We start from the raw sequence: 15,524 nt of genomic DNA, 5'->3' as shown, positions 1-15,524 counted from the left end.
AGAGAGAGAGAGAGAGAGAGAGAGAGAGAGAGAGAGAGAGAGAGAAACAGATAAAGCATTTAAGTGCTTACTATGTATTAAGCACTATTCAAAAAACAGTATTCCAAGAAAAATGTTGGGTTGCCTACATTTATAATTGAAGGAAATGCTAAATTTTGGTTAGAGATTAGTAAAAATAAAGCTGTCATTTCCCCCCCCCCCATCCCAATCACAAGCCCCTTGAAATCTATCCATAGTTAAGAATCCCTGTTTTCGGTCAACCCAGTCATTTAAAAAACCTGAGGGACAACAAAATTATAAGTGCCTTGCCCAAGGTCCTATATGTAGTAAATGAGTGGCAGAGCAAGGATTCACACCTGGCCTCATACTCCAAATGCAGTGTTCTTTGTCTTGTATGATTTGTGCCTCCCTGAGTACTTCACACATAAGGTGTTCAATCCTGACAAGTTTTATAAACACAGCACATAAACTTGAAGTATACAGTCTGAGTAGCCACGGTGTTCTATTTGCTGTAATAGGGCTTGTGCTCACGTCTTGTTGTTTTCCCCATCTTTGCAAGGCAGGTGATCTGTCACCACTAAACATCTTGCTGGGGTACATATCAGCTCCTAAACAGTGCAGTGAAGCCAGCGTGTTTCAGGTGAAGTATTAGGAGATCTAAAAAACAATTTCAAAACTAGAAAGCCAACAATGCCACCAGCATTGTTTGGGATAGTCAGCTCATTCCCATGGCAGAGTGACAAACTCTAGAGATTGTGAAGCACACAGAATGGGAAATCTGTCTCCAGTCCTGTGTGTACTTAGGAAAGCATTCACAACTTTTTGCTATGACATTCATCAATACTTGAAGCCATTTCATGAGGTGATTTTAAAAGTTCCAAACCATGGCACTCATAAAAATGACTGGGGTGGGGGAGGGGATTTATAGAATAAAAACAGTACTGACTTTTCAGGCTAAGACTGTTCCAGAAATGGTAAGGTCTTCTCCTGTCATCAGTATCTGCCTGCATCTATAGGGCTCTGCCTTTCCTGGGTTATCAACACTTAAAAGCAAGCCCATGCCTGCACCTATCCAGGAGGAGACATAAAATCAGGACTGAAGGCAAGTAGCCTTGAGGCCAGAAAAGTGGTCTCAACCTTACTTTCTAGTACAATTCCTGATGAACCATTTAGTTACCTTGGTTGAATTCTGAATGTTACTACTCAGCCAGCACCTACAGTACCTGCCTGTTTCCAGATTTCCTTCTTTGCCTTTGGGTTCTGTTCACTACCTCGAACTATGCACAATCTCCATAGGCTTTGCTATTCCATTTGGCTTTTTCGTCTTTGAACTCTGTACCGCTTACATCAATTAGCCAATTAACAAGAATTTTCTAAATGCCAACTACGTCTGAGGCTATGTACTAGGCACCAGGGGGAAAAAAAAGAAATAATGCCTGATCACAAGGGTCTTACGTTCTAACTGGGAGAATCCAGTGCTTTCTTGCTCTTCCTTTACTTAACTTGGGATTTAGACTCTGGTTACTGACCTATTTGGCTCTATTGCATCTTCTTGTTTCTTCCTATTTCCAATGAATACTTTAACTTTGGATATTGCCCATTTACCTTGACTGAGTTCTATCTCTTATTAGCTGTGTGATTTTGGGGAAGTTACTTAATCTCTCTGGGTTTCATTTTCCTGTAGAATGAAGGGGTTGGAATAGATGGTTTCTGATGCCTCCACTAGTTCTAAATCAATTTCCTAGACACCTGATTCTAATTTACTGACTAGATTTAGAGGACTGGTTTGTCCCTTCCTATATTAACAATCATCCCGATCTGTTTCCTGGCTTGGTCTATGGGATCTTCCAGACCCCTCCTGCATAGCTAGCTAGAGTCCCTGTCACAGCCTCTTCAAGCTTGTCTTGGTCTCTTGGTGTCTATATCCTGTGTAACAGATAAAAATGTTCCCCAAGATAGAAGGCTCAGCAGAAAAGCAAAAATTTCTGCATCGCAGAACAGAAACCTGGCATCTTTTTCCTCAAACAGAACTGTGGGTGATTTCAGTGGGAACTTGGTGGAAGCATGAAAATCTTTGGACCACAGAAAATCTAGGGAGATTCATGAACCTGGTACCAAAGTGACAGGTTCCCTTTGCAAGGCTGAGGTCCTGGAAGTTCAGAACTTGGTTGTTGTTGCTTTGCTTTTGTGGGGCAGCATGAGTTCAAGATTAATTGTAAATTAGGTTCTGAGAAACCTTTTTTGGAATTATTGACTATGGATGTAATTACTATAATGACAGCAAATGCTATAATTACATCAAATGGCATAATCTGTATAAATGTGGTACATATAAGGAAATCACTAGATCGCATAATTGTAGCAATGTGATGGTGCTGAAAAGTTTCTAGTTAAATTCAATCAGAAAGTGTACAACACCAGACCACACTGTTTTAAGATTGGGCAGAAGGAATTAGTGTTGGGAATTTTGGCCAAAAGAACACACTTAAACCAGATAGTGATAAATGATCAAAATGATATAATATAGTACTTCATGATTTATAAAACATTTCACACATATTATTTCATTTGTTCCTTGTACCAATCTTGGGAGGAAAGTAGAGCAATCATCATTTTTTCCATTTTTCATATAAGAGAATCAAGGCTCAGAGAGTTCAGAGAGTTAAGTCACACAGTTAGCAAGTGACACAGACTTAGAAGACAAAGTCAGATCCTTGGACTCCAACTTAAATGTCCTTTCTGATATACCAGATTAAACACTGCTGAAGTTCCCTCTTTTCAAAATCATGTATTAAATTAAATGTTTTGCTAAGAATGTGGAATAATTTCCAATCACAGGTTCTTTGCTAAAAATAAGGGGTAAATCCTAAATGATGATAATGCACATGTTGATAATTTCCTTAAGCCCCAAAAGCATGTGTCCAGGTTGATTCTCCAATTACTCATTTCCCCATCTCTGTCGGAGGAAAGGCCAAAGTAGAGATTAATATACTGGTAACTTTTCTATTAGAATGGATAATAATAAGTTTTCCTGTAGTGTATGTCTCCACCTCATTTTAAAAGATATCTCATTTAGTTGGAGAATATCCTTGTAAAATAGTAAATTTTATAATACTTTTCCAGTTGAAATGAACCAAATGAGTTTCTAAACCAGTCACACACACATACATACAAACACATATGCACACAAAACTTTTTAAAAATTTCTAACTCATTGGTCAGGCTAACAGTTAGAGCTCCTTCTTACCAGGCAAAATCAGAAGAGAAATGAGACAGGGAAAAATGTGAAAACATGGAGAGAAAGTATGCTGTCTTCAGGCCCAATGCTTTTCTTGATTTAATCATGCCACCATAAGTCTTTTACTTGTGTGATTTTCACAAAAATTTAAAGCAGGATGAACTCTCCTAACACACCATAAATTTACTCCTCACTACTGAATCCATGACAAAACAGTAGCATAACTATGCATTTTCTTCCCTCCTAGCAATTTGGGTTTCTCTACAACTACTAATTCAACTCTGTCAAAGAGATAGACAAAATCCATCAACCTTTAAATACATTTACCAGCCTGTTCACTCTTATCAATGTTTTAGGCTGTCTCATGAGAGAAAATTCAGCTTCTTATTGATCTGGCAGCCACATGGAGATACAGCAAGTGATGGTTCAGCACACTGGCATTTAGCCTTCTGGCTCTCAATTTCTTCACATGAGTGAAACTGAGTCCCAGAGAAGTTAAGCGAATGTTTAAAAAACTGAATGTTATTCACCTGAAGACTATCAGTCACTACTGTGATTCTGTGGATTCTGATTTAGCTTCCATTAAAGATTCTTATTTGCACAGAGCTCAGTTCTGTTCAGGTAGGCCTATATGAATTTCTTTGATACTCTCTGGACTTGTGGGTCCATGTTAATTGGGATAGTTTTAATAAATGGTGTATTAGCACAAAAGACCATAGTGTTTCTGAGAGGGATATTAAGAGATTTATTGGGAAATCCCTCTTAAGGAATCCTTTTAAAGCTACAATTCCAATGGGAGTCAGAGTTCTGAAAGTAAAAAGGAGACAGAAATGAAGGGTTACTCTTTAATTTAGTCTATGATAACCTGGCATTAAGAAATAACGAAGGGACATTTATTCTTTTGATATGGGATCATAGTTCGAGAAGTGTAAGGGACCTTCTAGGTCATCTGTAGTACTCAAGGGATCACATTAGCAAAGATTCAGAGCTAGAAAAGCTCTCAGAGGCCATCTGGTTTAAACCCCTTCATTATGCAAATGAAGAAACTGATGGACAGAGAGGCTAAATGACTTGTCCAATGTCACACAGGTGGAACTGAAATTCACACTTAGGTCTTGTAATTCCAAGTTCATTGCTCCTTGTACTGTATCATGTTGCTGCCATGTTAAATGGGGAGACTATTGGTAAACATTTATAGAAATGGACATCATCATTAGAACCACAGGAGAAAAATATAATGGTACCAACTTACAGGCTTTGGAGTTTTCCAAGGAGAAAAGAAACCTGAAATAAAGAAAACAAAATGTCAACTTAAAAAAAAAACACATCAAGGCATTAGTCCTAAATAATTCCATGTTCAGATTCTTTACAATCAATTCTTCCCATTATAATACATAATAGTATACAGTTGAGGAATGAAAGTAATAATGAATAATTTAAAATTGTCCAACTTTATAGCCTAAACTCCAGATCTCAAAGAATTTCACTGATTTTACATAGTGATATTTTCTTATTTTACATTTGGGGAAATCAAAACACTGAGGGGTTATTACTATTTTCAAGGTAAGTATCAGCTTTCCTGACTTGGGCTGACATTAGGCATGACTGCCTCTGATATGGAGCAATGGAGAGAATTATACAAGCAAATAAATAGAATTTTTCATAGGAAAATGCTTTTCATGTAAAGAAATAGGAGGAGCATTTTTTTGTAGCATGTCATTACAAGGTTAAATTGGCTGGGTAAGTGTAATATTGAAATACGGTAAGATAACTAATTTTAGAATTAGATCTGTGCTCAAATCTTAGCTCTGCTACTTATCATTAGTGACTTTATAGTGATTGGGCTCAGGGATCTTTTAGGTCCCTTACAGTTCTAACCCTGAATTGTCCTTTGGGTGTTCAGAGGACCTTAATTCAATTTCTGAATAACATATTCTAAGTATGTTAGAACTGAAAAAAAAAAGTATGTGATCTCAGAAATGAACTGGCATTAGAAACGAATATCCATTGGATACCAGATCAATAATGTTTTCAGGCAATGGAACTCTCCTTGCTGTCACAAATGACAAAACTGATTTGGCTGATTCTGTTGTGACCTCAAATGACAACTGAGATAGCAGTCAGATTTGCATTTTTTAGTCTGGAATGATACATCATATGAATACAGACAAAATGAGGAAAGCTTTATCATAATTTAAGAAAAAAAAACTTGAAAAAAAGTTCTGACAAAAATTTCTGCCCTTATCCCCTCTCCCAAAGAATAAATTAGCCACAGTAGATGTCATTTTACAAATCTAAGTATTTCCTCATCACATCACATTTTCCCATTTTGGCAATTATATGTCCAAAGGAAAACTATCCTCAGAAATAGCATGCTATGCTGAAAACATATGCATTTTTCTCATCTACCAAAAGTTCAAGACCTGTAGTAAGTAGCAGCAACAGAAAACTTTAGTACATTTTCCTTTATAAGTAGCATAGCATCTAAGGCAGTGTGGCTTTCACTAAAACCTATGGATCCCCTTTTTTTCTCTCTGTCTTTAACAACTTAAACTTGCTTGAGCTTATTAGTAGCTAGGCTAATTAGTTAGGTGATTAGTTAAATTAATATTAGTTAGACCTTTAAATAATGTGGTCAATGCTTAAAGGGGAAGCACTAAGAAGAGTGTAAGCAAATCACAGTTTACAATGCATGAAGGTTCTCTTGCAGATACCATTACCCTGGGTTCTGGTAGCAAGTGTCTCTCTCCTAGCTTAACTTCTCCCCAAAAGACCTCCAACACCTCCAAGGGAAAAGTAAAAAAAAAAATCGATCTTTTCTCTTTTTTCTCCACCAGATGCAAAGTAGACAAGAATTAATTTTTTTTTAGCCCCTAATGAATTGTTTAACTGGTTTTCTAAGGTGTATAGAAAACAGTCTTCAAGTACTATTGCAAATGGTCATCTAGTATGAAATACAAATTCCTCTGTTTTGTATTTTAAACTATTCACAAGGAAACTCTAATTTATCTCTCCAGACTTATTTCCCATTTCCCCTCCTGACACACTCTATGTTACAGTCATTTGGCATCTTGTTCTCTATATTCAATCCATCCCCTACCTCTATGTTTATGTATAAGCTGTTCTCCATGCCTGGAATGCTCTCCTTCCTTAACCTAACACCCTGGAATCCCTAGCTCCACTTAAGGCTTAGTTCAGGTGGCACCACCTAGGAAATATTGACAGGATTTAGCATCTAATTGTACATAAAAGATGAAGGAATGAGGGATGGAAGAGGGTAGGCATGATTCTGGAGTTGCAAATCTGGTCAAGGGGAAAGATGGGATACTTTCAACAGAAATAAGGAATTTTAGAGGAGTGGTGCTTTTTTTGGGCAGAGGAGAAAAGAAAACAATGAATTTTATTTTGGAAATGTTGAATTTGGAATGCCTATAGAATAACCAGCAGGAGATGTCAAGAAGGTAATTAACAATATACAACTGGGCTTTAGGAAAGCAATTGTGAGGATAGATGGATATATAGATAGACAGATGGATGGATAGATGTGGAAGGTTACCAAGAGAGCGGGTAAACAGAAAAAAGGAAAGTCCTAGGACAGAATCTTAAAGGATGCCCATTGTAGTGGGTAAGAAATGAACAATGGAGCAAAGGATCTTTACTGAAAAACAATAAACAGATAGGAGGAGAAACCAAAGATAGAGCAGGGTCTAGAAAAAACAGGGAAAAGATAGTATCCAGGAGGAAAAGTTGGCCAAGAATGTTGAATGCTATAGAGAAATCAAGAAGGATGAAGATTAAGTAAAGATAATCATTAACTTCTGGGACAATAATGATCTACCTTTCCCCCCATCACCTTGTGCATGAACCTAAAGTATTAAATGCATTACACTAAAAAGACCATTAACTTTGTTTGAATGATATTTCTGAGGCTGAGACGTTAAGATTTTTTTTTTGTAAATGGGGAAAAAATGAGATTTTGAATCAATTATTGGAATATAATTTCGGAGGCAATAAAACCTTAGTGTTCACTTAGTCATTTTTAATTTTTCATTTTCAGATGAGAAGATTGACCCTAAGAGAGGGGAAGCGATTTGCTCAAGGTTTTACTGCTTTTGAGTTGTGGTGGTGCCCTGAGTAGATTGCTAGACTTGGAATCAGGAAGACCTGAATTCAAATCCCATCTTTGACACTTACTAGGGCTGTGCTCTGGACAAGTCAAATGATCTTGGTCTGCCTCAGTTTCCCCATTTGTCCCTCACAAAATGGGGATAATAATAGCCTCTAAATCTCAGGATTGTTGTGAGAATCAAATGAGATATTTGTAAAGTGCTTTGTAAACCTTAAAGTGCTCTGTAAATGCTAATTATCCTTCTCCTCCTCCTCCTTCTCTTCTCCCTTCTTCTCTTGGTCTAGGAGTGATTTCACTTTAGTCATGTGGCCCTCCTTGCATTTTGTTAGCTGTGTATAGCTTCTAAATCCTCAAATGTAGCACTAGTGAATGTTGCTAATATGCAGTGAAAATTGAAATATGATCATAGAGTTTTTGTGATATCTTTCCTTTCCAGCTATCCTCACACCAGCGCCTTGCTTATAGCATGCCTATGAAAGAAAATTCTATGAAATGCTTTGATTTTTTTTTCCTCCTCCAGGATCTTTTCTGGAAATAGACACGTATGCAGTGGAACATTTGGCAGAGTACCTTCTCACAATTTGTAATGGGTTAGCCCGATGGGGAGCCTGGGAAATAATCTTAGAGTATATCATTTTTCCCATGGCAAAAATGCATAATCCTCTGCCCTTTTGGCAGTTTAGCTACCAGAACTAAGATGAAACTAAGGAACTGGAAAGGTGAGACTGTAATTTAGCTTGGCCTCCCTTCAGAAGCAGCTCCTGAGTTCTCTGAACTACTAAAATTATTTAATCTGGACTGACCCATTACCTGTAGGCCACGCTCTAAGTCTCTTTCTCGCTTCTTATATGGAAGTTCCTGGGATGATTTTAACACCAGGTTGGAACATAAAAAAGTAACCTTGCTCAGCACAGAAGCCTTCAGGCACCAATGGAGCAGCTGACTTTTCTAGGTCACACTGTATTTGGATGGGGAACAATTGAGCTGGTCAAATGGAAGCAACTTGACTCAAGAAAAAAATAATGATTTTTTAAAAAAGGCTTACATTCATAAAAGTAAAAAGTAATGCTTAGGAGAACCTCTGCAAGCCTTTGAAAAATTATCAATTGTTCTGTAAAAATGGAAATGAAAGGAGGGAGCCAGAGAGGCTCTGCATTGTCCATGATAGAAAAATAAAGCCAAATTTTGTTTTGATCTAGCAGACATGCACAATAAAAGCAGGAGTGCGAGCCGGTGCAGTATGGGATCCTAGCAGTTCCCTCACTTCACCTCTATTTTCTTCAGTTTCCTCAACTGTAAAATGGGCATAATAATAGCACCTGCCTCCAAGGGCAGTTGTGAGGATCAAATGAGGCAATATTTGTGAAATTGCTTAACCCAGTGTTTAACACATGTAGGCACGAGGGGAATTAATTCTTCCTTCTCTTCCCTTCCTTCCCCCTCTCTTGCTGAATGTTTTCCTTTAAAAAACATTTATGTACATATACAAATAAACACGTATATAAGATTATGTGTATACAACATATACAACATGTATATATGCCACTGTTTTGTGTGTTTTATGTTGTATATGTTTTATACACACAGAGATACATGTATATGTATAAATATGGATATATATATATACATATATGTGTGTGTGTGTGTGTGTGTTTGTGTCTGTATGCAGGGAAGAGACTTGAGGAAGTGAAATGTGGGGAAAGGAAGTGTTCAGGGGCCTGAGAGAAGAAGGAGAAAGGGTAGAGGGGTAAGCAGCATAGAATAAAGGAATCCTTTCAGCACACATTTCTTCAGACACTTCTGGGCTCCTGCAAGTTGCCTGCCACTCTCTTTTCTTCTGCGGGTGCCACAGACTGGCCCACTTGCTTTGTTTCCCAATACCATTTTTCCTTTTGTTTCCATGTTGCTTGATAAGGAGATTAGGGGACGTTAACATTTTGTTCATCTATTTGAAAGACTGTGTGGAAGAGGCATTTGATTTCTTCTTTTCTTTGTAGGTACAAAAGAGAGAACTAGGAACAAAAGAGAGAACTAGTGGATGGTATAAGGAGTCATATTTCAGATAAAGGCCTTTTAAACAAATAAGACTGTTTGAAAATTGAATTAAGTACCTCACTGGTAATAAGTGCCCCATCACTGGAAGTACGTTCAAGTAAAAGCTAGGCAATCTCTTGTTGGGGATGCTTCAGAAACAATTTCCCCATTTATAAGATTGACTATAGCCTAAGTGGCCTCATGGGTCCTTCTCAACTCTAAAATTCTATGATTTTATATATGAGCAGGTTTCTTCTCTTCCCTAACTGAATGAGGAACTGAATACAGTTTATGAATAACCCTTCTGCATTTTTCTAAAGGGTTTTTACTGGTAGTGCATAAAAAAGAAGCAAAGTGTTAGAAAGCTCTCTCCTCTGGCCCATCACTTTATCTTTTTTTTTTTTCTTCCCATTTCAGGCTCTTTAGGGAAAAAGAAAATCATATAGAGATGCTAATTATGACAGTATATACCAAAGGATGGAGGAAATATTCAGAGAAAAAGCGGACTTGGGTTAGCCTGGGGGTTCCATCACAAGAGCAGAGGCAGAGGCTCTGGATGAATGAACAAGGCCTTTGGCTTGAGATCAGGGCAGGATGAAGTCAGGACACATTGCTACTGACAGAACAGTATTAGGATGGGAGCAATTGCAGAGAAGTACAGGACGCAGTGCCTGGTTTCCCTTCTTTGCCACCATCATTCAGTTCACTTTATGGCCCTTCCCTTAACCATATCCAGGTAGGATGAAAGGTAGAGACTAGAGACTGAACAGGTGTGAGGAAGGTGCTTCAGGGCTTCTGAAGGGAAATGAGTATCTAGGTAGGGAAAGAATAAGGAGGGAAGAGAAACCCTAACTAGAATAAGTGAGGTGACAGGAAGACATTAGATTTGGAGTCAGGAAAATCTAAATCCTGTCTCACACATTGTGACCTTAGGCTAGTCACCTACCTTCTCAAAGCCTTGGTTTCCTCATTTGTAAAATAGGACCAATAAAAGCCCCTACCTCACAGGTGAGCTATGAGTCTAAAATGAAACGATGGGTATCAAGTGCTTTGCAAACAGAAGCACAACAGTAAATGAGACAATATAAACATAGAATGGTAAACTAGGCTGGAAAGCAAATCAAAAGCATATCATGCTTCAACAAAAAAATGGCTGGAACTTTGAAAATCATTAGAAAAGAATAACTTAATTTTGACTTCCATGTTGGCATTTACATAAACCAAGCATATCAATGAGATGTTACATTTTAATAAATAAATCATGGGAGAATGTCTGGTGAGCTTTTGGAGACCAATTAAAAATAACCATAGCACCAAGAAGGGTAATCACTTTTGCAGGCATGGTAATCTGAAATCAGCAAGGGCAAGGAGGTGATTAGAGCTTCTGCTTCTTCCAAAAGAAATAGTTTTATTGAAAAAAAAATCTGGCCTTACAGTATCTCAGAGGATCCCATTTTATGCAGAGACCTTTACCTTTTTTATGTTTGCTCCTAGACAACCTTGACTCACCTATGTTTTCTCTTAATGGATGGGCCTAGACACTACTTAGTCAACATCATCAATAACAGAGAAGTGCCCTTGAAAAACAACAAAAAAACCTCAAAGTGACAACTTAGTGCTTTCTGTAAGTACAATTTCAGCTTGCAGTGGTTCATCAGTTGGTAGAGCTATTCTGAAAACAGTATTAACTCGTTTATATAATGCACCAAGACTTGCAAAATGCTTTACATAGAATGTTTCATTTGACTCTTACAACTACCTTACCCTGCTATTATTATCATCCTCATTTTATATAAAAGGAAACTGAGGCTAAGAGAGATGAAGTGATTTGCCTGTAGTTATACAATTAGTGAAGTCTGACTCAGGTCTTCCCGACTTCAACTCAAGTACTCAATCTACTAGTTGCCTGTAAAATCAAACCTCCCTTAATGCTTAGTGTCTAAATTGACAAAAGGCTGAATGTTATACTAAGCAACATGTTTAGGACAGTTCAATGGATGAACCACATCCTGGATGAACAACTTTTGTGAGCAAGTCCTTCTATTGAGGAACTGATTTTTTAGTCCACATTCCACCAAAACACTCCTACAGTTATTCTATTGCCCATCTCCATCACCTTCTGGATTGAGTAATCCTGCTGAAGGACCAGCATGGAGCCCTATCTTGACCATTCTTAATTTGGAGTCCTCTGGAAACACCAAAAGATGCTCCTAAGATTGTTATCTCTCCCTAGGGGCAGGAATTTCTCAGAATACCACCATTCTCATTCAGATGGTTCCCATTTTCTTCTCTCAGCTCTCTGGTCATCTCTCCTATCACTTCTCACCAGGCATCTCCCAGTCTCAAGTCTTTCTCTTCTCCAATCCATTTACTATTCAGCTGTCAAAACAAAAAGAGGTCTGTTTATGTCATTGCCCTACTCAAGGATGCCTATGGGAGTGTCTAGAAGGTTTGTTGGTGGTCCAGGCACAGTATGAAGCTCAGTTTGGGCGCTAACTTCCCCGAGAGGAAAGTGAGAACCAATGGCACTATATGCCTGTAGAGTATGCAAGGAGAGAGGCTTGAAACAGGGAGTCTAATTAGAAGTCCATTGTAATAGTCCATGAAAAAAGTAAGAAGTAACTGAACTAGATGATTGGCTTTGTGACAGAAAATAAGGGACTATCTGCAAGAAATGTTGTTGAGAAACGCCAAAATTTGGCAAATGAGTGGGTATGTTACCCCAAGAGAATAAGAGTAAGGAGTCAACCCCACATACTAGGGTTCAGAAATAGGGTAACTGAAAGGAGAGAAGGTTACTCTTGAGAGCAATAGGGAACTTTGTAAAACAGTGGGCTTTTGGGGGAAACACAATGACTTCTGTTTTGGACATTAAATTTGAGATGCCTATAGGAAGCTCAGCTTGAAATGTCCAATAGGAAGTTAGTAATTTGGGACAGGGATTGGAATTTATGACAGAGACTAGGAATGGATACAGATACACACACACATAAGGAGATAAATAAATAGATAGACAGATAATTAATCGATATAGATACATCTTGCAATTATCTGCATGTATATGAAAATTAAACTTATATGAGCTAATGAGATCACTGAGAGAGTATAGAGATAAAAAAGGAGACCCATGACAGAACTGTGAGGATGCCTACAGTCCATGGGCAGGACTGAAAATCCATCAAAGAAGATTGAGAAAGAACAATTAACACACACTCAGAAAAGTGAGAATATTCAGAAGGTGGACGAACAGTATAAAATGCTGAAAAGAGGTCAACAAAAATGAGAACTGGAACAGGCCATTAGTTTTGGCATTAAAGAGATCATTGCCAACTTTGGAGAGAGCAGTTCTAATTGAATAATGAGGTCAGAAGTTAGAATGCAGAAGGAGAAGAAAGGGAGTGGGAATAGAGGAAATTAAAGAAATGAATATAGATAGCTTTTACAAGGAGTTTAGCTGAGAAGGGTAGGAAATATATAGGATGATGGTTAATGGACATGGTAGGATTTAGTGGTAATTTTTTTTAAGGACAGAGGAGAATTGGATGTGTTTGTAGGTACATTCTCTCCTCAACTCCCTCCCCCATTATTTTATACCTTTTAGTGTGCATATATTATATATATATATAAAATATATATATATACATACAAACATACATATATCTATGCATGTGCATATGTGTAGATATACATATATGTAATATTTGTGATATCTGTGTATGTGTTTTTCAGCAATGTGTCTACCTCTCTCCCTCTGCAAGAGAATGTAAGCTCTTTGAAGGCAGGATTTTTTTTCCCCTTTTTTTAACTTCACTGTCTAGCACCTTGCCTGACACATAGTAGATACTTAGTAAATGCTTCTTTTAATGAATGAGAAACTATATGCTCCATATTTTTACTTCAGATGAAAGTAGCCAGATATTCACATAGAGAGAAGGTATACTGGATTTTTTTTTATGATTTCTTGGTGCTTTTGAATTTATGGTAGATAATTAAATGGCTCTGATACCCCAATGTGCTTCAACAAAGAATGAAGGAATAAAGCCAGTGTCAGTCTTCCATTTAAAGGGATTTTGTTCAGTGCAGGGAATTCCTTTTCCCCATTCCTTCTGTGAACACCTTTCAGGATTGAGAAAAATTTATAGGTGAGAAAAACAGTTTATATAATGTTCCTAAAAAGAAAAAAAATAAGCTTTTAGGAGTCTTTGCTAAGGGCTTATTTTGGGAAAAGGAAATACTAATAATAAAGTTAATTTTTAATTAAAAAACCCTCCTAATTTTCAAAGACTGGCAAATAGACCCAAGCTTTCCATAAAAAATTCTGTCCATAGTAGATGTTGTAAGCCAGCGGGGTAATGAGCTAATTTCCATTAAAACTAGTTCAATGCTACACACTTTTCCTGGTTTCTGACTGATTCATGTATTTCTTATTAAAATTCAATAAATGGGTTAAAATCTGCAATTCCTTTAAGTAATTTGTTCAAGCAATCAGAAGCCAGTAAAAGGCCAATTCTTCTTAATGGAACTGACCCAAACTGCAAAATGATTTTTTCCCTTAAGCAAGCATGGAAAATATACAAGAAGTTGTACTATTCAACATCTAGCCACATCTATACTAGACAAGAAATACATTCAATATTTTGGCTAGACCTGGAGGGTTTTTTTTAATGGAGAGATAGCTGCTCTTTGCATTGCCTTTAGACTTTCTTAATTTCTACTCTTACCCCAAAATATCCTTTAAAAAGTTCTACTTACATTTCAAAGTGTGATTCAAATGCTTAGACTGCCCTAGGAATGATCTTACTCTCTCAAATAGTGCTTAATTCCTCATAGATGGCATTTTACTGTTTTCCCAGAGAGGAAAGACTTCACAGTCTTAATGGTATCACCAGATACCCTTATAAAGTACTTTGAGACAAAAACAAAACAGAACATGATAGATGTGTATTTAACCTAGTTAAATCCCTAAAATGGCGCTTTTTCTCAGTATAAATATGTATATGCACACATACATATATGTATGCTTATTTTTTCTACATTATCCTTTGGTCAGAAAGTGTTTTGCTTCTTAAATTGGTTGACATGTGTTGGACCAATTGGACTTCTTAAAGTAGTTGACCAATCATAGGGTTTTTATTGGTAACTACCCTTTCTTTAGAGATATTTTCTTTGGTCTGGAAGAAATGACAATGTCAAATTTCATTTATCTGCCTCCAAACAGACAAGATGGCCTTCTGTTTATCTGTAAAATGCAATAGGCACTATAAACAGCATCAAATAAAATGATTTTTCTATGCATTAGCATAGTCTGTACATTAGCTATTTTAAATAATACCCATATATCAAATGAATAGTATCATCATTGCCAGTGAATCTTCTCTTAAAGTGAAACAAACACTCATGAAACCCAACTACCTGTAAGACCTATGCTAGGCTGGGGATACTAAGACCCAAAAGAAACTAGCCCATTTCCTTTAAGAATGATATGGTAGACTTCTATTCACTGGAAGACATTTTCCATTCAAATGACTCATCATATCAGACTGTTCTTCAGGAAAGTCCTTTGGGATTTAGCTTTCCTTCAAGAATGTATAGAAATGTATGGAAATATTTCCATATTTCTAAACTTAGTAGATAAATCATAAATTTTCCTATCTACTTAGAACAATAGTAGGTGGCAATGATACCAATTGTTCATACAAATATTAAAATACTAATAATTGGTGAAACTGATTCTGATTGCTCATACAATTACTAAACATCAGCCAGAAATTCCATATGTCCAACTCTTGCCTCTGGTGTTGGAACAAGATCTGAATTATAGATTCTTTCTGTTTTAGCAAGATAGGTCACTACGCAAATGAGAAGCTGTGATTTGAACTGCAGGTTAACCAAATTAATTAAGATGTCAAACATTTTTTAAAAATCAATAGCAATTTGCTTCAAAATGTTAAAAGAGAAATATTTTCATCAATAACCTAATTTTACTCTTTGCCTTGAAAATTATGAATGACATTGACAAGCTGTCACAATAGAAGGGCTGATTATAGGCAACAGGCTAACTGGTCCCTTGTTATTTTATTATATAAACCATTTAAATGACCTAAAGGTAAACAAATAAACTGG

The 15,524-nt window shown here is 37.0% G+C and overlaps 1 protein-coding gene across 1 annotated transcript in view; it reads right to left on the bottom strand.

Annotated features, from left to right (window-relative positions):
- Nucleotides 1–15,524, bottom strand: part of LOC138176033 (membrane-associated guanylate kinase, WW and PDZ domain-containing protein 2-like) — a 1,726,709-nt gene that overhangs the window by 238,470 nt on the left and 1,472,715 nt on the right. The window contains exon 11 of the mRNA XM_069106765.1: nt 4,491–4,522. Within this exon, the coding sequence (XP_068962866.1) occupies nt 4,491–4,522 (32 nt within the window). The remainder of the gene's footprint in view (nt 1–4,490; nt 4,523–15,524) is intronic.

This window comes from Petaurus breviceps, unplaced genomic scaffold, assembly GCF_028583685.1.
Source record: "Petaurus breviceps papuanus isolate PSGF00001 unplaced genomic scaffold, PetGlider_PUasm1.0 80, whole genome shotgun sequence".
Lineage (NCBI taxonomy): Eukaryota > Metazoa > Chordata > Mammalia > Diprotodontia > Petauridae > Petaurus > Petaurus breviceps.
Note: the sequence above shows the minus strand (reverse complement) of the source record. Positions and strands in the feature narration are given on the sequence as shown.